General features: G+C 41.5%; 2 protein-coding genes across 10 annotated transcripts in view; one reads left to right on the top strand and one right to left on the bottom strand.

Moving 5' to 3' along the window:
• BBS9 (Bardet-Biedl syndrome 9) overlaps positions 1–15057 on the bottom strand; it is a 453139-nt gene extending 438082 nt beyond the window's left edge. For 3 of the 6 annotated variants that reach the window (XR_004682059.1, XM_035020866.1, XM_035020868.1), the window contains exons 1-2: positions 14424–15057; positions 2281–2401 (exon numbers count right to left, since the gene is read on the bottom strand). Coding sequence is in view for 3 of the 6 variants with exons in the window: in XM_035020866.1 (XP_034876757.1) it covers positions 2281–2392 (112 nt within the window). In the remaining 3 variants the exon portion in view is untranslated. Of the gene's footprint in view, positions 1–2280; positions 2402–2984; positions 3894–4755; positions 4797–14423 lie in introns of those variants that run through there. The other 3 variants (XM_035020867.1, XM_035020870.1, XM_035020869.1) reach the window with 3 other exon arrangements.
• A 322-nt stretch (positions 15058–15379) lies between these two features.
• RP9 (RP9 pre-mRNA splicing factor) overlaps positions 15380–22579 on the top strand; it is a 31723-nt gene continuing 24523 nt past the window's right edge. For 2 of the 4 annotated variants that reach the window (XR_004682061.1, XM_035020884.1), the window contains exon 1: positions 19730–19915. Coding sequence is in view for 2 of the 4 variants with exons in the window: in XM_035020884.1 (XP_034876775.1) it covers positions 19764–19915 (152 nt within the window). In the remaining 2 variants the exon portion in view is untranslated. Of the gene's footprint in view, positions 15516–19729; positions 19916–22579 lie in introns of those variants that run through there. The other 2 variants (XM_035020888.1, XM_035020885.1) reach the window with 2 other exon arrangements.

Below are 22579 nucleotides of genomic sequence, written 5' to 3'. Positions count from 1 at the left end.
CCAACTAGTTCTGCCTCTCTGCCTGCCTTTCTCAGAATCTATTACTGTCTACCCTTCCCAAACCTCCCCCTTTAATGCTTGTATTCTTCAGGTTATGGTCTTAAGATTCTTTCCATCTTATTCCACTTTCTTTCCCCGTGCATTTTCACACATTCTCAGGGCTTCAAATACAACCAGTATATGGCTCACTTCAAAATCACTACCACTGGGGGGCGGGGGGGCGCAGGGGGCGCCCGGGTGGCTCAGTCGTTAAGTGTCTGCCTTCAGCTTGGGTCATGATCCCGGGGTCCTGGGATCAAGCCCCATGTCAGGCTCCTTGCTCAGCGGGAAGCCTGCTCCTCCCTCTCCCGCTCCCCCTGCTTGTATTCCCTCTCTCACTATGTCTCTCTCTGTCAAACAAATAAATAAAATCTTAAGAAAAAAAATGTCTAAAAAAAAATCACTACCACTGGGGCACCTGGGTGCCTCAGTCAGTTAAGCGACTCTTGATTTTGACTCAGGTCAAGATCTCAGGATCATGAGATAGAACCCCGCATCGGGCTCTGTGTTAGGCATGGAGCCTGCTTAAGATTCTCTCTCTCCCTCTCCCCCCTGCCCCCATCCCCTGCTCCATGTGCACTCTCTAAAAAAAAAAATTAAATTAAAATAAAATAAAATATCGCTACCTCTATTCTGCCTACTAGACATTCCTATCTCAAATAGAGCATGTCCCAAACTGCTCTCATTTACCTTCCATTCTATAAGATCAATGGGAATTATTCTTAAACTGTTACGTGTCATCCTTCAACTTTGGAGCTTATCAAAAATGCAGACACCTAAGCCCACCCTTCCAATCCACCTACCTTTGGGAAATATGGCCTTATAGGAGCTATAAATCTGAGATAGAAAATCTTCATATATAACAATCACCCCAGAATATGATGATACTGCACGGTGGTCCAAGCTTTGAGAAATGATAGGTGATATTTTTTCTATGTGGGACACACATATGAAGTGATTTTTGTATAGTACCCTTGGGAAAACAGAGGAGGCTTCTCACAGCTGGCCATAAATTGGGAGGAAGCAAACTGGTAACCCATTGCTGGCACCCCAGTGAAGAGCTCTAATAGAAATGATGAGTGAACAGTAAGTTATACAGACAATCAATCAGGATAGTTTCTAACCAAATTGAGCTTTAGATAGTTTGGACAAAAATGGGTTTGAAATTGTTCTCTTTGGCATATATTTTTATAGCCTGAGTATTCTGTCTTGCCAAATAATAAGGGAATCATAAGTTTTAACAAACAGGCAGGAGACAAAGCTGATAATCTTTGAGGAACCTCTCAGGACACCCTCTGAGTAGAAGACCTTCCCATCTCCTATCAGTGGGAGGGCAGGGCCCAGATTTTCCTTAGAAACAATTTAGGTGCTCAGTACAGCTTAGTACCTCCCATTCTTCTGTGCCAATATAATTTTCTCCTTTCACCTTGCCACCAAGATTCTACTGTTTTTGTTATACACAAGAGAAATAAAATAAAGAAAATGTAAGGAGATAATATTCATACACATTGAATGAAAGAATGATTGTAAGTTTTCTTTTTAAGAGGCCAACGACTATCCGGATAGAGAAAAGAAAAGAAGAAGAAGAGCTCATGACTATAAATCATTAAAACCAAATATAAGTTTCAAATAGCAATGATACAGAACTACAATGTTTTAGAGACCACTTCAAAAAATATGAAGATGCAAAGAGAAACAAATATATGAGACAGAATGCTATTTCTAGTATCATAATATGAAAATGAAAGTAATGATTTAATAATTGTTTTCTATCAACAAATAGAGCTAGAATAACTTTTCCATTCTGGTATGAATGGCTTTCAGATTTAAAATTTTTTTTAAATATAATTTTCCTTGAAAATAATTTCTAAAAATACTTCAAAATTAAAAATATTTTAGTAGCTCTACCTAATTTTGCAAAAAAATGAAAACAAATTTTGCAACAAATGAAAACAAATTAAATATTACCTTGTAATATTTTTCCAGTTCCAAGTCATATGACAGAATCAACACAAACCAGAAAAACACAAAGAGCGAAACAGAAGTAAGAACTATATTTATCAGTCTGCTACCTAAATATTATAAGGAAAACTACCTTCAAAATTAGGGCATAATTATGACAGTTCACTTAAGTTCTATAAGTACACTTTAAAGTGAATAAGTACACTTTAAAAAACGAAGTCATTTTTATTTTATGTCTGTAAAGCTTTCCTCCAAGAGGCATGGCCATAAGTTGCTTACCTTGTCCATTTCCAGTATTGTCAATGTCAGCCAAACACAAACAGCCTTGATCAAATTCTTCTTTTTCTCCCAAAACAGTAGACCACCAATCACGGGCTTTAAATAAAGACATTTTCGTTCACTATAAAAAGAAAGCATTTATTTATAGTAAAAATCTACTTCATACCATGAATTATAAATCAATTATCTCAGGGCGCCTGGGTGGCTCAGTTGGTTAAGCGACTGCCTTCGGCTCGGGTCATGATCCCAGGGTCCTGGGATCGAGCCCCACATCGGGCTCCTTGCTCAGCGATGAGCCTGCTTCTCCCTCTCCTACTCCCCCTGCTTGTGTTCCCTCTCTCGCTGTCCCTCTCTCTGTCAAATAAATAAATAAAATCTTAAAAAAAAAAAAATCAATTATCTCTTAAAGCATAGCAAATTAAACTTGGACAATGTTAAGAAAAACATTTCTGAATTTAAATTTAATTTTTTATATTTTGCAGAAATGTGCGAAACCACAAATCCAAACAACTGGAAACATGATCAGATATTTTGCAAAGCCGTTGGAGAGTCAGTCTGAAAAATTTTATACATAAATGTTGGGCCAATTCTTTCTTCTGGAACATTTGGTAGAGAATGACACGAAGTATCAAAAAATATTCTTTGGAGGATCAAGATTCAAATTCTAACAGCACTAATTAGTACATAATTCCTTAGCAAAATACCTTATTTTCCTTCATTTTGGTCTTTGGAAAGACCACAGCATCTCTTGTCACAATGGATTGCTGAGAAGAGCAAATGAGTTCAAATGACTAACACTGGAACTGATACATTACAGGTACTCAAAAAGCATTCACACACTTTCCCCATTCTAACTGTAGAAAGGCAAAGTGGAAGAGGGAAATTCACACCAAAACACAACCAGGAAAACTGAGTGTACAGGCATTTATACCACTATATCGCTAACCACCTGTGACTCAGGCAACCCATAAAATCTCCCTCTACTTTGATTCCTCATCTAGAATGAGGATATGCCAGCCACATCTACCATTGATATTGATATAGTAAATGTGAAAGCCCATTGGACTTCTTGAATTACAACACAAACATCACACACCCTGGGATTCTATGGAAGTTCATTTATCCAACATAAATGAGCCTTTTCTTCATGCTACACTGCTTTAAATAATTGTTAGGAAATGCAGTCAATTTTCCTTATTCAAAGACATTCCATTCTATAAGGCTGCAGCAAACCTTAGCAAATACTGAACTTCTAGCAAATACTGAACTACTTTTCCTAGGGGAAATAGAAAGTTAGGCTCCTGTGAGCCTCTAGTCACAATATTTTCATGAACCAATCAATACATAACTTTGTTTTTTATGTGTCTCTGTTTAAAGATACTTTATTTAATATACTGTTGATTCACGAACATTCAAGCTCAACAGTCAACAACACTATAACTCTTACTTGAAGGAAGCTTATCTGATACATATATTTTCTCTATAAGGTACATAGCAACCTTCTCACACTTAGGAACATTAGACAGCCCTTCACCACTACATTTGGGGACCTTTTTAAGTAACAAAAAATTTAAAAAACAAATAAATAAACCCAAACCACAGAGATGTAGAAAACATGGCACTAAGTAGACCATGAAAAGGATACTTGTATATAGTATAATAGCTGAAACAAGTAGGCAGTTACTGTGGATGATATCTGCTGGAATATGTGTGTCAAGTGACTCAAATTTTTTGCCACTCTATGCATGATTATGAATGACCCAAAAGCACCATGAGTATTGATTTTGGTATTACAAATAAATTTTAGCAAATAGGTAAACTCACAACTAGGGAATCTGCAAATAATGAGGATCAACTATACATTTAAAAAAATGTAGGGGGCGCCTGGGTGGCTCAGTTGGTTAAGCGACTGCCTTCAGCTCAGGTCATGATCCTGGAGTCCTGGGATCGAGTCCCGCATCGGGCTCCCTGCTCGGCGGGGAGTCTGCTTCTCCCTCTGACCCTCCTCCCTCTCATGCTCTCTATCTCATTCTCCCTCTCAAATAAATAAATAAAATCTTTAAAAAAAAAAAAAAAAAATGTAGGGCACCTGAGTGGCTCGGTTGGTTAAGTGTCTGCCTTCGGTTCAGGTCATGATCCCAGGGGCCTGGGATAGAGCCCCACATTGGGCTCCCCTGCTCTGTGGGGAGCCTGCTTCTCCCTCTGCCTCTGCCTGCCACTCCCCCTGCCTGTGCTCTCTCTCTCTCTCTCTGTCAAATACATAAATAAAATCTTTAAAAATAAATTAAAATTTAAATTTAAAAATGTAAATCAATCTGCTTCTTAAAGTAGGCCTTCCACATAGGCTAATCACAGAAAGCAAGACCACTTGCTTTCATTAAGTTGGCCAAGAAATTAGCTGAGAATCATGTGGTGGTGAAAACTGTAGACTCTGGAAAAGGTCAGTGTGAATTTGAATCCGTGTTCCATACAAACCATGAAATCAGTGGAGGGTTACTAAAAGTCAGCTTCCTCATCTATAAAATAAAGAAAGATGTTGTGAGGAATAAATAAGAATGCAGTAGAGGCAACCTATGGAATGGAAGAAAATATCTACAAATTATATATCTAATAAAGGGTTAATATACAGAATACATAAAGAACTCATACATGTCAACAAAAAAAATTTTTTAATGGGCAAAGGACTTGAACAGACATTTCACCAAAGAAGATATATAAATGGCCAAAATGCATGTGAAACAATGTTCAACATCACTAATTATTAGGGAAATGCAAATCACAAACATAATGAAATACCACCTCACACCCACTAGGGCTACTACAAACAAACAAAAAACGCAGAAAATAACAAGTGTTGGCAAGGATGTGATGTAACTGGAACCCTTGTGCACTGATGGTGATAATCTAAGAGTGCAACCGCTATGGAAACTGTATGGTGGTTCCTCAAAAAATTAAAAATACAAATTACCAGGGCTCCTGGGTGGCTCAGTCAGTTAAGCATCTGACTGTTGATTTCAGCTCAGGTCATGACCTCAGGGATGTGAGATAGAGCCCCATGTTGGGCTACGTGCTGAGCATGGAGCCTGCTTAAGATTCTCTCTCTCCCTCTCCTCTACCCATCTCCCCTGCGATCTCTCCCTCTAAAAAAATAAAAATATAAAATAAAAAACAAATAAATAGATAAATAAATAAAAATATAAATTACCATATGATCCACCCATTCCACTTCTGGGTATATATTCAAAGGAAATGAAAACAAGAATTCAAAGAGATATGTACGCCCATGTTCATAACAGCATTATTCACAATATCTAAAAGGGAGAGGCAACCCAAGTGTCCATCAATGAATGACTGGATAAACAAAATGTGGTATATACATACAAGGGAGCTCTGACACATGCAACAACATGGATGAACCTTAAGAACATTATGTTAAGTGAAATAAACCAGTCACAAAGACAAATACGGCATGATTCCACTTATATGAGGTATCTAGAGTAGCCAAATTCATGGAGTAGAATGGTGGTTGCCAGGTTTGGAATGAGAAAGAAGTGGAGAGCTTTTGTTTAATGGGTATAGAGATTCAGTTTTATAAGGTGAAGAGTTCTGGAGACTGGTTGCACAAAAATGTGAAGGTACTTAACTACTGAACTGTACACTTAAAATGGTTAAGATAGTAATTTTATGTTATGTATATGTATGTTATATGTATATGTATATGGTAATGTTATGTATACGTATGTATTTTATGTTATGTATGTTATGTATATGTATATATGTTATCACAATTCAAAATCAAAAATAAAAACTTTTAGTTTGAAAAAAAGGAACATGGTATTATTAGCACAATACTTGCTACATATAAGCACTCAATAAACCTTAGCCATTGTTACGGTTTTTACCTTTTTATGATATTTTTTTTTAAAACCTACACTGAAGAAAAGAAACAAATGTCCTTCAATGTGTGAATAAACAAACTATGGTAAATCCTCACTAGAATAAAACTCAGCAATTTTTTTTAAATGAAAAAACAACAACAAGGATGGATCTCAAGGGTATTATGCTGAGTGAAAAAAAAGCACAACCCCCAAAGATCACATATTAAATAATTCCATTTCCATAACATTTTCAAAATGAAAAAATTAAACTGATGGAAAACAGATCAGTGATTGCCAGCGTTGGGGGGTAGTGAATTTAATGGGCTAGGAGAAGGGAAATTCTTTGGGATGATGGAAAAGTTCTGTACCCTGATTTTAGTGGTGGTTTCATGGGATAAATTTTAATTTCTTTGAGCTATATTCCAAGATGAAAAGTGTATATAATATAAAACATAGTGAAATCTAAGATTTTTTAAAGTAAGATTTATAGTTTAGTTATAGTATTATACTAACATCAACTTAGTAGTTTGATAATTGTTCTGCTACCACTGGGAAATCATTACTTTTACAATTTCTATGTGAGAATATTATTTCAGATGATAAGTTTAAAGAAACAAACAATAGGAAAAAAAGAAAAAAGAAAATTCCATCCAAGGCCTCTCTTTCCATTAAAAAAGAAATTAGTCAGATAAAGGCAAAGTGTTGATGGAAATGAAGGGAAAAAAACATAGGAGGTAAATAAGCTTATAATGAGTTTTAACATATGTGAGAGAGTTTCTGAAAAACATCTGCATCACTTGTTATTACTAATGCCATTATATAACCATACAGATTGCCAGATGACTAAACTTCAAACCTGGCAGCAAGTATATAAAAAATGTAATAAACACTTTATTACACTTTTACTAGATTTTTTTTATTTGAGAGGGAAGTAACAGTACTTAATAAGCACCACACAGTCTCATTATATACTCCAGATATATATGGAAAGTTGTTATACACCTATATACTATTAGACTACAATATAAAGATACATCATTCTCTTGCAGCCCAGAGCAGAATATTACCCAAATTCAATACCACTCAAAGACTCACTTGGAGGACTCACAGCACTCATCATATAGTTATTATCATGGCCATGATTTATTACAGTGAAAGAATAAAAAGCATAATCAAAAAAGGGAAAAGGTACATGAGGCTGGGCTGTGGGGGGCTGGGGGGCAGAGTTCTGGAGGAAATCAGACACAAGCTTCCAAGGTAGAAAAACTGGGCTCTGGGGTCAGAGGCCAGGAAAAAAAAAGAAAAGAAAACTGAACAGGGGCATCCAGATACCAAAGGAAAACCAGGAGTGTGCCATCTGGAAGGAAATAGGGAAAAAAAGGTGTATCTAGAAAAAGAGAGTGGCCAGCTCCATGAAATGCTGCTGATATGTCACAAAGAATGAAAGCTTGGGGTCAAAACTCCATTTGGAAACATAGTCAAAAATAGAAATCAACAGGTTAACCAACAAGTATGGGATCCTTTGTACACATTCTGCATCAGCCAGTTTAAAAGGAGTCCCAAGGAGAGAAAATAGGAAGAGAAGATCTGTTCAACATCCAAAGGGGTATCTTTCCCCTCATGTAGGCAGAAGAGAAAACCTCATGGGACCTGCCTAGAGAACATATTAAACACCCAAGTAATGGTCACAAAGAAGAGTTTTTTCCATCAATGCTATTAAATAATATATAAAAAATCAAAGTTTGTATAAACACACATGACTGCATCAAGTGAAAATAGCTATTATGTGAAAATGGCCCAAAAATCTTTGTTAATGAGCAAATTTTTTCAGCTTGCTAAAATAAAAAAGAAAAACCCTCCAATATGAAAAACTAACTCTCCAACATTGTCTGTAAATGGAAATGTCATCAAGCACTAATTTTTCAAGGACTTCAATCATAAAATTTAAGACCTATTCCTATTGACAAAATAACACAGGCAACATTTAGTTCCTTCCTGCTTCTCCTGCTCTCGGTTTCTCCTTAGTCACCTTCCACTTCATTAGCTGCTGAAAACTCTCCTTTCCTTCATTGTTTAGCTCCTTGCTACCCAAAGTGTAGTCCATGGACCAGCATCAGCATCACCCAAGACCTTATGATACAAAACTTCAGCCCCACCTCAAACAATAACCCCAGGTGATTCACATGTACCTTAATGTATAAAAAGCACCAGTTTAACTGATACCTGATAGCCAAAGTAGATGTTTTCTTATAGCATGGCTCTACTTTCCCACTTCCTTTTTCCTGGGACCTGTGCCACCTGTTACCTTTCCAAGCTTGAAAAAGAGACTTTAACATTAACAGCTAGAAGGTACATAATAATCAGTTAGTCCTCTCATTCTGTAAGAGAGGCCCAGAGAGGTTAGTTACATGATTCCCCTGAGTCACACAGCTAATGGCAGAAACTTGCTTCTGCGTACCCTCTCCCTGGTCTCTAGCTTCTTGTCTTGTTAGACTGCCACTGCCTGCAATTTAATATCAAGAAAAAATGAAAAAGGGCGCCTGGGTGGCTCAGTTGGTTAAGCGACTGCCTTCGGCCCAGGTCATGATCCTGGAGTCCCGGGATCGAGTCCCGCATCAGGCTCCCTGCTCGGCAGGGAGTCTGCTTCTCCCTCTGACCCTCCTCCCTCTCATGCTCTCTGTCTCTCATTCTCTCTGTCTCAAATAAATAAATAAAATCTTTAAAAAAAAAGAAAAAATGAAAAAGCATGAGTCAGTAGAGTGGGGAGTCTGCTTCTCCCTCTTCCTCTGCCCCTCCCCCTACTCATGCTCTCTCTCTCTCTCTCTCTCTCTCTCTCTCATAATGTTATGTATAAGTATGTATTTTATGTTATGTATGTTATGTATATGTATATATGTTATCACTATTAGAGCTAATAAACAAGTAAGGTTGAAGGACACAAAAGTATTAACATACAAAAATCAACTGCATTTCTATGCATTTGCAGTGAACAATCCAAAAAAATGAAACTTAAAAAAACAACTGCATTTACAATAGCATCCAAAAGAATAAAATACCTAGGAGTAAATTTAACAAAAGCAGCTGAAAACTATAAAACACAGTCAAAAGAATTAAAGATCTAAATAAACAGGAAGACATCCCATGTCCGTGGATATGAAGCCAGAACATTATTAAGATGCAATACTTCCCAAATTGATCTACAGATTCAGTGCAATCCTTATAAGATTCCCATATGGCTTCTTTGTACAAATTGACAAGCTTATTCTGAAATTCATATAGAATTGCCAGCAACTGGGCGCCTGGGTGGCTCAGTTGGTTAAGCGACTGCCTTCGGCTCAGGTCATGATCCTGGAGTCCCGGGATTAAGTCTCGCATCGGGCTCCCTGCTCAGCGGGGAGTCTGCTTCTCCCTCTGACCCTCCCCCTCTCATGTGCTCTCTCTCTCATTCTCTCTCTCAAATAAATAAAATCTTAAAAAAAAAAAAAAAGAATTGCCAGCAACTGGGGCACCTAAGTGGCTCAGTCGGTTAAGCGTCTGACTCTTGATTTCAGCTCAGGTCATAATCTCAGGGTCATGAGATCCAGCCCTGCATGGGGGCTCCACACTCAGCCAGGATCTGCTAGAGATTCTCTCCCTCTCCCCTCCCCCTGATGTGCATGCACTCGTGCACCCTCTCTCTCTCTCTCAAATAATTAAATAAATCTTTAAAAAAAGAAGAAGAAGAAGTGCCAGCAACTCAGAATAGCCAAAACAATCTTAAAAAAGAAGAACAAAGTTGGAGGATTTTCCCATTTCAAAACCTAACTACAAAACAATAGTATTCAGGACAGTATGGTACTGGCATAAGGAAAGACATACAGATAAATGGAAAAGAATGGAGAGTAAATGACTTTCAACAAAGATGCTAAGACCATTCAATGAGAAGTTGCAACAAATGGTTCTAGGACAATTAAATAGCCACATGAGAAAGAATGAAGTTAGACCCTTACCTCAAACCATATAAAAAAAACTAACTCAAAATGGATCAAAGACTTTTATGTATGCTAATGCATAGCTAAAACTATAAAACTCTTAGAAGACTTATTAGAAGAAAACTTAAAAGTAAATTTTCATGATATTAGATATTGTGATAGATCCTTAAACTTGACACCAAAAGCATAAGTAACAAAAGAAAAAATAAAGGGACTTCACCAAAATTTAAAACTTTTGCTTCAAACAACACTAAGAAAGTGAAAAAGACCCACAGAGTGGGAGAAAATATTGCAAATCATATCTCTGATAAAAGACACATCTGGGGGCACCTAGGTGGCTCAACTCGTTGAGCATCTGCCTTCGGCTCAGGTCATGATCTCAGGGTCCTGGGATCGAGCCCCTCATGGGGCTCCCTGCTCAGTGGGGAGCCTGCTTCTCCCTCTCCATCTGCCTCTCCCCCAGCTTATTCTCTCTCTCTCTCTCAAATAAATAAAATATTTAAATATATATATATATCTGTAACATACAAAGAACTCTTATGACTCAATAATACACAGACAGAAACCCAATTTAAAAATGGGCAAAGGATCTCCAAGTCGGATATACAAGTGGCTGATAAACACATGAAAAGATGTTCAGCATCATTAGCCAACAGGGAAATGAAAATCAAAACTACAATGAGATACCACCTTATACCCACTATGATGAAACAAGTTTGGGCAAAGATGTGGAAAAATCAACATGCTCATACACTGCTGGTGGTAATGTAAAATGGTACAACCACTTTGGAAAGTGATCTGGCAACTCCTCAAACAATTAAACATAGAGTAATCATATGATCCAGCAATTCCAGTCCAAGGTTGCAAGAGAAATGAAAACATATGTCCACATAAAAACTTATACAGGAACATTTATAGCAGCATTATTCATAATATTCAAAAGGTAAAAATGATCCAAACAAAAGGTAGAAACGATCCAAATGTCTATCAACTGATGAATATATAAACACAATGTTGGCATATCCATAAAACAAAATATTATTCAACAATAAAAAAAAGAAATACTGATATAAAGGAAAATAGCTAACAGTTACTAATCATTCACTAAGTCCCAGGCAGTGCTCTAAGTGCTTTGCAAGTACTCTATTTTAATCTTCAAAACAGAACTACAAAGTAAAAGATAGGTACTATTACTCAGGTATCCCTGAATACAGAGAGGTTAAGAAACCTGCCCAAGTGGTCACAACTAGTAAGTAGTAGAAGTAGCATCCCAAAGCAGGCTGTCTACTCCAGAACCCTAAACATTCAGTGAAGCCACCCCACAAAGAATAAAAAGATATACTCTGTTGGTATTAATTGTAATCACTGCAAGTTCAAACTGCAAGAAAGTATTTCATACACCTAAATAAATTTTTTGTTAAGATTTTGTTTATTTATTTGAGAGAGAGAGCAGGAGGAGTGGGGAACAGAGGGAGAATCAGACTCCCCATTGAGCAGGGAGCCCCACGAGGGGCTCAATCCCAGTACCCTGGGATCATGACCTGAGCCCAAGGCAGATGCTTAACTGACTGAGCCACCCAGGCGCTCCAACCTAATTAATTTTTTTAAGGATGACTAGAAAACAACAATGTGAAGGTTTTAAAGGGTCCATACCTATAACCACAAAAGATTGATTTCTTATGCTTCATTAGAATAATAAATAGAAGATAACCTCTTTATCCCCTAACTCCAGAAATACTCTTCCATACTTGACACTTTCTTATTTTTAATACTTAACATATATACATTATCTTCCACATCAAAATTTACTCAGATTTAGTTCTCATTTAAGATATGGATGTTTTAACACCCCATTGGCCTAGTCCTACAATATGGAAGGATGACTAGAAGAATTGCTGCAACAAAAATAACCCCAAGAATCCTGTGGAAAGAAAATGTGGGGGTGCCTGGGTTGCTCAGTCGGTTAAGCATCTGATCTTGACTTGGGTTCAGGGTTGCTATCTCAGGGTTGTGAGATTGAGCCCCAGGTTTGGTTGCACACTGGGCGTGGAGCCTGCTTAAAATTCTCTCTCCTCTTAAAAAAAAAAAAAAGAGAGAATATTTGGATTAGAAGGTAGATCCTGGAATTAGGAGGCTAAGCTGCTGACGCTGTTGTTCATATTTGCAGTTTTACTTTCTCCAGGTCATGCTAGTCCTGACTCAAATTTTGGAAAGTAGGAATCAGGTCATCCAGGGCAAGAAAAGTGACAAGTATATGTAGAATTAGAAGAATGTTGCTTTTGGGCGCCTGGGTGGCTCAGTTGGTTAAGCCACTGCCTTTGGCTCAGGTCATGATCCTGGAGTCCCGGGATCGAGTCCCGCATTGGGCTCCCTGCTCGGCGGGGAGTCTGCTTCTCCCTCTGACCCTCCCCCCTCTCATGTGCTTTCTCTCTCTCATTCTCTCTCTCTCAAATAAATAAATAAATAATCTTAAAAAAAAAAAAAGAAGAATGTTGCTTTTGAAGACATTATAAGGAATCAGTATTGAAATTTTCAATAAAAGACACAGAAGACAAAAGAGCACAGAAGAGGGAGTTAAACAGACCTGGGTTCTCTTTTCCATTTCACACCTCAGCAGAGTGACTTGAAACAAGTCCCTCACCTTCTAATCTCCTAATGGTTCTGGGGGGTGGGAAGATAAAATGGCCTAACACATGTAACTGCTTAACCATAGGATGTACTCAATAAATGTCAGATAAATGTCAGTAGTAACCTAGTAGTAGTAATAGAAGTGGTGGTGGTGGTGGAATGTATTCTGAGCAATGCCAATCTGAACCTCTGGACTGAATATTTAAATGCAACATTTAAAAAATGGGGTGCCTGGGTGTCTCAGATGGTTAAGTGTCTGCCTTTGGCTCAGGTCATGATCCCGGGGTCCTGGGATCAAGTCCTGAATCAGGCTCCCTGCTCCTTGGGGAGCCTGTTTCTCCCTCTGCCTCTCTTTCTCTCATCAATAAATAAATAAAATCTTTTAAAAAAATAAAAAATGACAGTAATCTTTCACTGAAATGTTAATCAACAGGGATGTTTTATAATAACATCATGTGTTTTGATAATTTTTGAGAAATATTTGAGTCTTTATTCTGAGGGATGAGACTTGCTACATACATCAAAAGATGTAAAACATTAACAACTACTATATACTATTGATACTGGATTTTTGCCCTTCAGTGAATGTTTTCATCAAGAACTTGTACCATAAACATAAGTGTGTGGTTGTAATTTAAGAGCAATTACACACAATTACACAAAACTAAAAATTCCTTAAACTCAAATAGCTTATAAACTATTTGCAAGTTTTTTTTAATTCTCCTAAATAAGGATTTAGTCTATTCACAAAAAAATATATATATATATCAGCAATTATTCTCTTTATGTATTTCTAACAAGTTAGAAAATCTATGCCGCTCTAAATGCTAGAGAACTTTAGTGAAGACCGATAGTTTTCCTCCTAGTATCTTCAAGTTGTGTATGTGTGTGACGTGGTTTCATGTTTAAAGGAAAAGTGAGGTGGCAAAAAACAAAAACAAAACAAAACTATGAATTTCTCCATTGAAGTCAATTGTAGGACTTAATTAGGGAAAGGAGATGCTGATAAAAATCAGCTCCGTTCATCTAAACTGCTGTGGTCTGCAACATAGAGAGAGAAGGAGAAGCAGTAATCCTATTGCAAGAATTAGAGGGTATTAGTGCATGCATCCTACTGCAGTCGTAGGCTGAGAATTGCTTTGACCATTTGCTCACAAGACCTGTTGAAGAGTCATGGGAGGAGGATGCTTGCGCACCATGTGACATTTCTGAATGGAATCTTTAAAAATTCTTATCACCCTTTCTTAAAAATGTTCGTAAGATTCCACACACTTGGGCGCCTGGGTGGCTCAGTCGTTAAGCGTCTGCCTTCGGCTCAGGTCATGATCCAGAGTCCTGGGATCGAGTCCCACATCGGGCTCCCTGCTCAGCAGGAAGCCTGCTTCTCCCTCTCCCACTCCCCCTGCTTGTGTTCCTGCTCTCGCTCTCGCTCTCTCTCTGTCAAATAAATAAATAAAAATCTTAAAAAAAAAAAAAAAGATTCCACACACTTTGTGCACCTAGTTGCGTTTTGTTCGATTTTTAATGCAAACATCCTTCCTAAGAAACCTATCATCCAATATCCCCCAAAACCATTCCATGGCATCAGAGGATCAATCTTGCCCACAAAACAAAACACAGAAAGGGCATTCACGCTCCCAATGTTTAATTCCAGACATACGCTTACCTGATGCCGAATCAGGTGGGTCCTGCCCCACCTTTCCTCGAACTCTCCGCAGATTTCCCTTTAAGGACGCCTGCCAGGGTCCCAGGGCTGCAACGACGAGAGCAAGAATGGAGGGTGCAGAGCAAAGCAACCCCTCGCTTCACTACTCCCTGTCGTTCCCCTGCTCCAACTTGTTCCACGTCCCAGATAGAAAGAGCTTCACCAGGGAGCACCACCAGCTCCACAGAGTTGGAGCGACACCCACAAGGAGTAAACCTGCATCCCTTCTGTGTCAACCCCGCAGACACGCAGGGGAAACGGCATCAATCCCTTGGAAGAGACCAGGCAGGCCAGAACAACGGCAAGTCCTGCTTCTCACAAAGAGGAGGAAATGGTGAGGGAGGCAGTCAGTGGGATGTAGCAGATAGAGGACAGCAACGGCGGAAGGGACAACTCCCCACTCCCGCCTAACTCCAAGCCATCTTCGCCCTGTTGTCATAGCACTTTACAACGAACGCCCCTGCGCAAGTCGGATGGCTGAGCTCCGATGCCTTCTGGGGGCTGTAGTCCAGAGTGGCCGAGGAGGGTGGAAGGTGGAAGACTTTTTCTGCTTGGGCCTGGTTGGAATCAGATTTCTAAAGGAGGGGGCTGGAGTGAACCACTCCCTGGTCCTTATTAGCACAGAGACAATTAATACCATTCCCTTTCCGGTCCTTGGACAGTTCCTCAGATGTAGGCTCCGAGGAATACCCGCCTCCTGCTTCCGCTGTGGACGCAGGCCACGCCCCTCCCACGCCTACCCGTCCCGCGTGTCAGCGCGTGGGGTGGAGCTTCCCGCGGGGGCGGGGCTTACGCAGGAGGGGCGGAGCGTCTGGGCTTTTCCGCGGGCTCGCGCGTCTCAGACTCCCGGAGCAGTTAATTTCCCCGATCCCAGGCGCAAAAGGCCCCGTATGTGAGCCAGGCGGTGGTGGCCAGGGTGGCCTCAGTAGCGAGCGCCAGTGTGGGAGCTCCCGTGGCGGGGGTGGTGCTGGCCCGGTATACATTCACCTTGAAGAGGAAGACGTGGGGAAGACAAACATCGTGGAGGCGGTGGAGCATTTAAACAATTTCCAGGTGCTTATTTTTTCCTAGGAGAAACAGTGCTGCCATGAGGTTATTTATACGTGGCTTCTGATCCCATGCGCAGCGGCTCTCTTTAGCATATACCTTAGAGTGGATTACCTGGTATATAGATATGTAAATGTTCAGCTTTACAACTGAACATAATAATAAGGCCAGTTTTTTTTATCTTTGTTTTCAAAAGCAAAGGGGTGCCCCTAGAATAAAAAGGTTTTTTTAAATAATAGAATAAAATACTGTATGAAAATAATCATGTGAAAATTACCTTGAGGGCGCCTGGGTGGCTCAGTTGGTTAAGCAGCTGACTCTAGATCTCAGGTCAGGTCTTGATCTCAGTATCATGAATGAGTTCAAGTCTTATGTTGGCCTCTGCGCTGGGCATGGAACCTACTTAAAAAGAAAAAGAAAAAATTATCTTTAACTACTAATTTATATTTCAACCCGCTAAGATATGTAACTGCTTAATTAAAAAAAAATACATATTCCCTGTGACAGGAGAAGCTTCTGAAAGCTTGATATCTAAATTCAACCTATTTCAGTGACAGCATGGGACAGTGCGAAGAATAGTATTTGCTGGGAAACCTAAGGTAATTTATAATTTCTGGCATGAAAAGTTTATTTTCAACAGCTGGTGCCATATTCCTCTTAATGAGTGTGATCATTTACAAAAATAGCTGTAGTTTTTTTTTTCCATCTTTGTGTGCCCATTTCTTTACAATGTGATTTTGCAGCTCTACCCTTAAATCTGAATTTGACCTGCTTGGTCAATGAAACATTAGTAAATATGATGCAAGCAAAGCTTCAAAAAGTGCTTCTCCCTCTCGTGCTTCTCTTGAAAATACTGCAGCCACTTCTATGTGAATGACCTGTAGAAGCTTGCTGAATGATGAGAAACATGTTGTCAGGTCATCTCCACTGCCCCTCTAGACACATGAGTGAGGTCATTCTAGACCAGCCAAACCCAGCAGAGCCACCAGCTAACTGCAGAGATCCATCTAGCCACACCAAAGCAGAACTGCCCACCCAAAAAATGTTATTTCTTTTAAACCTCATGCATATTAGACACACAAAGGACTATACCCATCATCAAGGCCAATTATTTATTGAGCCAGGCACACAATAAATATATGTGCCAGGCACTATATGAAGCATGTTGGATCATTTAACATTCAGAACACAGCTGTCAATTATTTTTTGCTTTAACTCATAGGACAAAATTAATTTGGAAAGATAATACCTAACTTATTTGCGTATGATGCCCTCTGATATTTCCACTTTCTGTTCTTTCCTTTTTTATTTCATAGTTTACAATGTTGCTGTTGATTTCACAATTCCCTCAGTTGATTTCACAATCCTCTAATGACTCTTGACCCAAAATTTGAACAACGTGAACGTAGCATTTACCAGTCCAAATAAATATTTCTAGAATGAATGAAATGTCATAAAGGCAGATTTGGCACATTAACAGCTGCAGAATATGTGTAGCATCACATAGTGTGGAACCATATGGTAGCTAGAGAAATGTTTAAAATTCAAATATGATAATGACTTCTTCCAACTTTATTTTCTTCATTACCTTCCTACCACACTTACTTTGAGATCCAGGTCCTTCACAAGGTCTACAAGATCCTGGACAATCTTGTCCGGTCTGCCTCTCCAGCCTCATTTCGTGGCTCTTCTCCTTTCTCCCCAGGCTCCAGCCCCACAGTGACCTTCTCTCTCATTTCTTCTGTACATGAAGCCCCTTTTCCACAGGCTGCTCTGCCTCTTGAGATACTTTCCTTTGCTCCACCAGCTCCTACTCATCCTTTAAGCCTCTGCTTGTATTTCCCTTCCCCCTGGGAAGGCTTCCTGGACCACCACTAGAATAAGTACCCCCATATATCTTCATAGAACTGATCATAACTGAAGTTCTAATATATGGGTAATAGTCAGTTCAACATTTTTCTTATATAAGCTCCACAAAGGTAGAGACTGGTTTCTCCCCTGCACTCAAAACATATTCACATAGCAGGTCTAATTCAGTGTTTGATGAATGAATAAATGAATGTTTTTGAAATTTTTTTTAAATCTTTCCTTCACCTTTATAACCTTACATCTTCTGGCTCTCCCGAGAGTTCAGACAACTCCATGGTGCATACCAGAGATAAATCTGAGTGGCTTACACCAACCAAATGACTGGCGTTGTTCCTTCTCTCCTGGGGTGGCTTTTCTGCTGGCCAAGCTTGGGTGCCTGATGCCTATGACCATTAGTGGGTGGGTTCTTGCTCAGGAGACTACATGGGCCCTGAAACTATCAGGATCCAGGAACGCTCACCTCAAACATGGACTAGACGTGCTCAAATATGTGGAATTGCACCAGGAATGGAGACTTGCACACAAGCTGGGACCAAGGACTTCACCATTCATAAACTGAGCTATTGAGTATCCTCACCTCTCATGTGTGAGAACTGTAAGAGGTTGTTCTAAAGTGTAAGAAGGAAACCTTATGTTTCTAAATAATGAATTATACTACCATTATATTCCTTTAGTATCAGGACATCCAGGTTGATTTTTTTTTTTAAGATTTTATTTATTTATTTGACAGAGGGAGAGACAGCAAGAGAGGGAACACAAGCAGGAGGAGTGGGAGAGGGAGAAGCAGGCTTCCCGCTAAGCAGAGAGCCCGATGTGGGGCTCGATCCCAGGACCCTGCTGAAGGCAGACGCTTAACGACTGAGCCACCCAGGCACCCCCCAGGTTGATTTTAAACACTAACTTTGAGGGGCACATGGGTGGCTCAGTTGATTAGGCATCCAACTTGATTTTGGCTCGGGTCATGATCCCAGGGTCCTGGGATGGAGCTCTGCATTAGTGGGGAGTCTGCTTCTGCCTCTCCCCCTCCCTCTGGTCTTACACCCACCCCCACCCCCCTGCTCATGTTGTCTCTCTTGCTTTCAAATAAATAAATAAATAATCTTAAAAAAAAAACTAACTTTGCAATCAAACATTGTTTCTGACAGAGTTCTTTAGTCACAGATAACAGAATCCATTCTAGCTGGTTAAACAAAAACTAGTTTCAAGGAAATCAGGTAGTTCATCAAACCTCTGGGAGACCCAGAAAACCAGACTTGAACACCTCACAGCCAGGGTATTTATGGGGCACTTACTGGTTCAGGTAACTTGCATCAACTGCTAGATTGGTTTATGCACCAGTTCTCCCTCCAGGGGGAGAACCTGATTTCCAAGCTCTGGGACATACCAGTGTAATACTGTGTTTCTGTTCATAGACCTTGTGCATTCCTTCATTTAGATTTTCTCTAATAAATACAAAGGAGCTCCTCATATATTTTAAGAATTAACCATATTGAATGCCACATTTGAGGGGAATAGTCCCTGTGCGGTTACTTTTACTTCGTTTGTGCTTTCTTCCATTATGTTAAAGCTAAAACAGTGATCATAACCAGATACAGTTACAAAATGCAACTTAGTTAAGCACTTTAACACTTCGCGGCCTGGCTCCACGACTTCTACTTCTGCATCCTCGGGCATGTTATTGAACTCTCTCCGCCTCCTTCTTATGTATAAAATAAGGGTAATACATACGGGTAATAACAGCACTTAGTAAGTTTTTAAAGATTAAATCAATTTTTCTTGCGGGCTTAGCTCAATAACGAGCACATGAAAAGCGCTCAGTGTCTATGGCTTTCAGTCTAGCACCCAAACCTTGTCTAGATACACTGCAGGCTGACTACGTTTTAACGACGTTCTGGAAAAAGAGAATTTCTCTGGGGTGTCTTGCTTTCTTCAAAGCTGGGTGAATCCCAGCCCCAAGGAGCAGCAGCCCGCGTCTAGCCAGGGGGGCCACAAAGCCGCCGCGCACGGGTCCCCAGGCCTCCCAGGGGAGGGGCGCGCGCGGGGGGCGGGGCTCCCCGGCTGCCCCGCAGGCCTCCCCCACCCCCAGCCCCAGCCCGCCGCGCTCGCGGCCGCCGCCAGGGGGCGCGCTCCGACCCCGGCCGGCCTGGCGGCGGGGCCACGGCGCTCTGAGCGCGGACTTGGGGCCACGACGCGGGAGGCGGCGGGGAGGCCTGGCGGGAGGCGGGGACCGGGAGGCCTCGGCGGGGACAGCGGGCCGGGCCCGGGCGGGCGGCGGGAGGGGGCGCTGCGGGGCCGGCCGGCCGCGGCGCGGAGGAAGTGCCGTCTTCCCAACGCCTCAGCCGCCTCAGGCACGCCGCGGGGGCCGCCTCAGCCGCGCGGGCCGCGATGTCTTCCCGGCCGCGGCGCGACGACGCGGGGGCCGGGGGCGTGCGGCGGCCGCGGGAGCCGGCCGAGCAGGAGCTGCAGCGGCGCCGGGAGCAGAAGCGGCGGCGGCACGACGCGCAGCAGCTGCAGCAGCTCAAGCACCTGGAGTCCTTGTGAGTCCGCGCCGCTCGCGCTCCTCCGCCAGGCGCGGGGTCCGGGTGGGCCGGCGCCGCGGGGGCGCGGGAGGCTGGGTCCCCGGGGACCCGTGCGGCCCCGGCACCCGGCCTTCCAGTCGCGCCTCCCCGGGGAGGGGAGGGCCGTTGCCCCGGCGCGCCGAGCGGCCTGGGCCGGCAGGGAAGCTCGGGCTTTATTCCCCCCGCCCGAGGTCGGCGTGCGGCCGGGGCTCTGCTTGGCGCTGAGGACCGTGCGGCACTGAGTAGGCGCTCGGTGGGGATTTGGGGACTGACACGCGGCAGGGGCAGTGAGCGCCGCCGTCCTGCCCTTTCAGGGTTGGCGGTTGACAGGGCCCCCCGGGAGCCGGATAAAACCCCCATTCTCTTCATCCGCTGCTAGGAAGGGAAGAGAACACGCCCTCCCCTACCCTTAGTGCGCTGGGGAGGGGAGGGCTGGAGAATGGGGTGAGGGACTTGTCCCTAGAGATCCCAAAGGTGGAAGAGAGTGGAGACTTGTTCTCTTTACTCCTGAGGGTTGGTGGTGGTGGTGGTGGTGGTTGTACCAGCATGAACGGTGGGGGCTACGAAGAGGCCAGTTCCAGCTCAACAAAAAGAATTAGGACCAGAGTCTCCTGTGGTTGCTGGTCAGCATGGCCTGACTTAAAGGGGCCCCGTGTGCCCCCAGCTCCAGCGGGTTCGGGGAGAGCCCAGAACCCGCGGGAGGAGGGCAGGTTGTAAAGGAGGTTGCAACATCAGTGGGAGGTGGATTCATGACCTTCCAGTTCTTTTCTGTGATTCTGTCTTTCTGTAATTAGCTTTCGAAGGCAAACTTGTAAGTTTGGTGCTCACGGAGTTCTTCCCTACATACTTCGTTTCTATTTCAGGCACTTGCATTACCTAAGCTAAGATGATGATGTAAGGAAACGTCCTGGAAGGATTCAGATTCTTTATAATTAACCTGGGAGCTTTGACACAAAATGCATTGCACTGTTGGAGGCTGGCCTGCTCTTTTCAGTGTGACCCTTGAGCTGAATTTCAACTCAGTAAGGCAGTCGTTTCAGGATACAGGTGCTGCATTGCTAGCACCCAGAGTCCTGGCCCCTTTGAGCCCTCTGTGGCCCTGTCCTGTGCAATGCAGATGTTCAAATATCTTTCTCTAGATAAGCCTGAGCTTCGCAGAGCCCAGTCTGACCCTCAGTATCTTTAACTGTGGGATACCAGGTAGTGGTTAACACTATACATTTATTTGTAGCTCACAAAGCACTCATAGACATCAGAGAGATTATAACCTCTTTTTGCAGATGAGGAAATGCAGGTTCAGCAGTTAAGTAACCTGATCAAGGATACATTGACCTGTAAACTAGCAAAACTAAAGAGGAACCCAGGTCTGATTCCCAAACCAGTTGGATTTTTCCACTTCAGGGATTTAAACTTTCTGGGCTGCTGACATATTTGGTTTGGCTAATTCAGGGACTTGTTTGCTTTTAAATCAGAATTTTTATTTTTAGAGTAATACTTTAAACATCAAATAGTACCAAGAGACTAATTTCAAAAAATAGTGGTTCACATCCCTGTTCTATAGTCACCCACACACTCCCTGCAACCCTCCCTCCAACCAAGTTTACCATAAGGAAACCGTTTTTTCTTCTGGGATTTAACTACTTATTCCCAATTATATGCTTATGCTGCTTTTTTAGATTGAACAATAGACATTACCTATATGTATGTCACATACATGAGGGTTTAGTTCTCTTTCCCTACCCTTCTTGCATCCATCCTTCCAATATAGCTCCATGATAATTTTTGTTAAATCAATAGTTGGTATTAGCATTATTATAACTATTCAGTATTGTTCACTTTTGAGCCAAAGGGTGTTCTGTGATTTGTTTTGCTTTCTAGCACAATTGTTGTTTTTCATCTAGTTAATAAGCACCTCAATTTTTTTCATTTGCTTGAATTTACTATTACCTGCTACTAATTTTATCTGAAAGACTCTAAAGGCTGAGAGTACTTTTTCTACTTGTTCCTACATATCAGACAGTCTTATCAATTTGTTTGTTTTTAAAACCAAAAATCTTCCTTCTGTTCTCCTCCAGTACATTCTGGTTACTTTCTAGACCTGGTGTACAACTGCCTTCGTCACTCTCCTGTCCTGGATCCCATTTCTGGACCCTGTGTCTTCTCTTTCTCTCTTTATCTCATTTTGTTTAAGTATATTATGTAACTTCCTATAAAAAGTGCATTGGGGTGGGGTCCCTGGGTGGCTCAGTTGGTTAAGTGTCTGCCTTCGGCTCAGGTCATGATCCTGGAGTCCTGGGATCAAGTCCCATACTGGGCTCCTTGCTTGGCTGGGAGCCTGCTTTCCCCTCTGCTTGCTGCTCCCCCTGAAATCAAGAGTCAGTTGCTTAACCAACTGAGCCACCCAGCTGCCCCTTGCAATTTCATGATGTGAACTTTTTCTCACCAGATTTCATATTTTTTTTAATTTTCTCAATACTTCGTGGGTATTTAATATTCATATATGATCTGTGTTTTAATTTCCTTCCCTCCATTTTGTTTTTTCGTACTCTTAGACTTCTGTGATCCTCTTTTCATTCTACTTTCTAAAAGATTTATCTTCCAATCTTCCCACCATTGCACTTTTAAGTTTTAATTTTTAACTTT

The sequence above is a fragment of the Mirounga leonina genome, unplaced genomic scaffold (assembly GCF_011800145.1).
Source record: "Mirounga leonina isolate KUSES-001 unplaced genomic scaffold, KU_Mleo_1.0 Mir_174, whole genome shotgun sequence".
In the NCBI taxonomy this organism is placed as follows: Eukaryota; Metazoa; Chordata; class Mammalia; order Carnivora; family Phocidae; genus Mirounga; species Mirounga leonina.
This window is presented reverse-complemented; position numbering and strand designations above follow the sequence as displayed.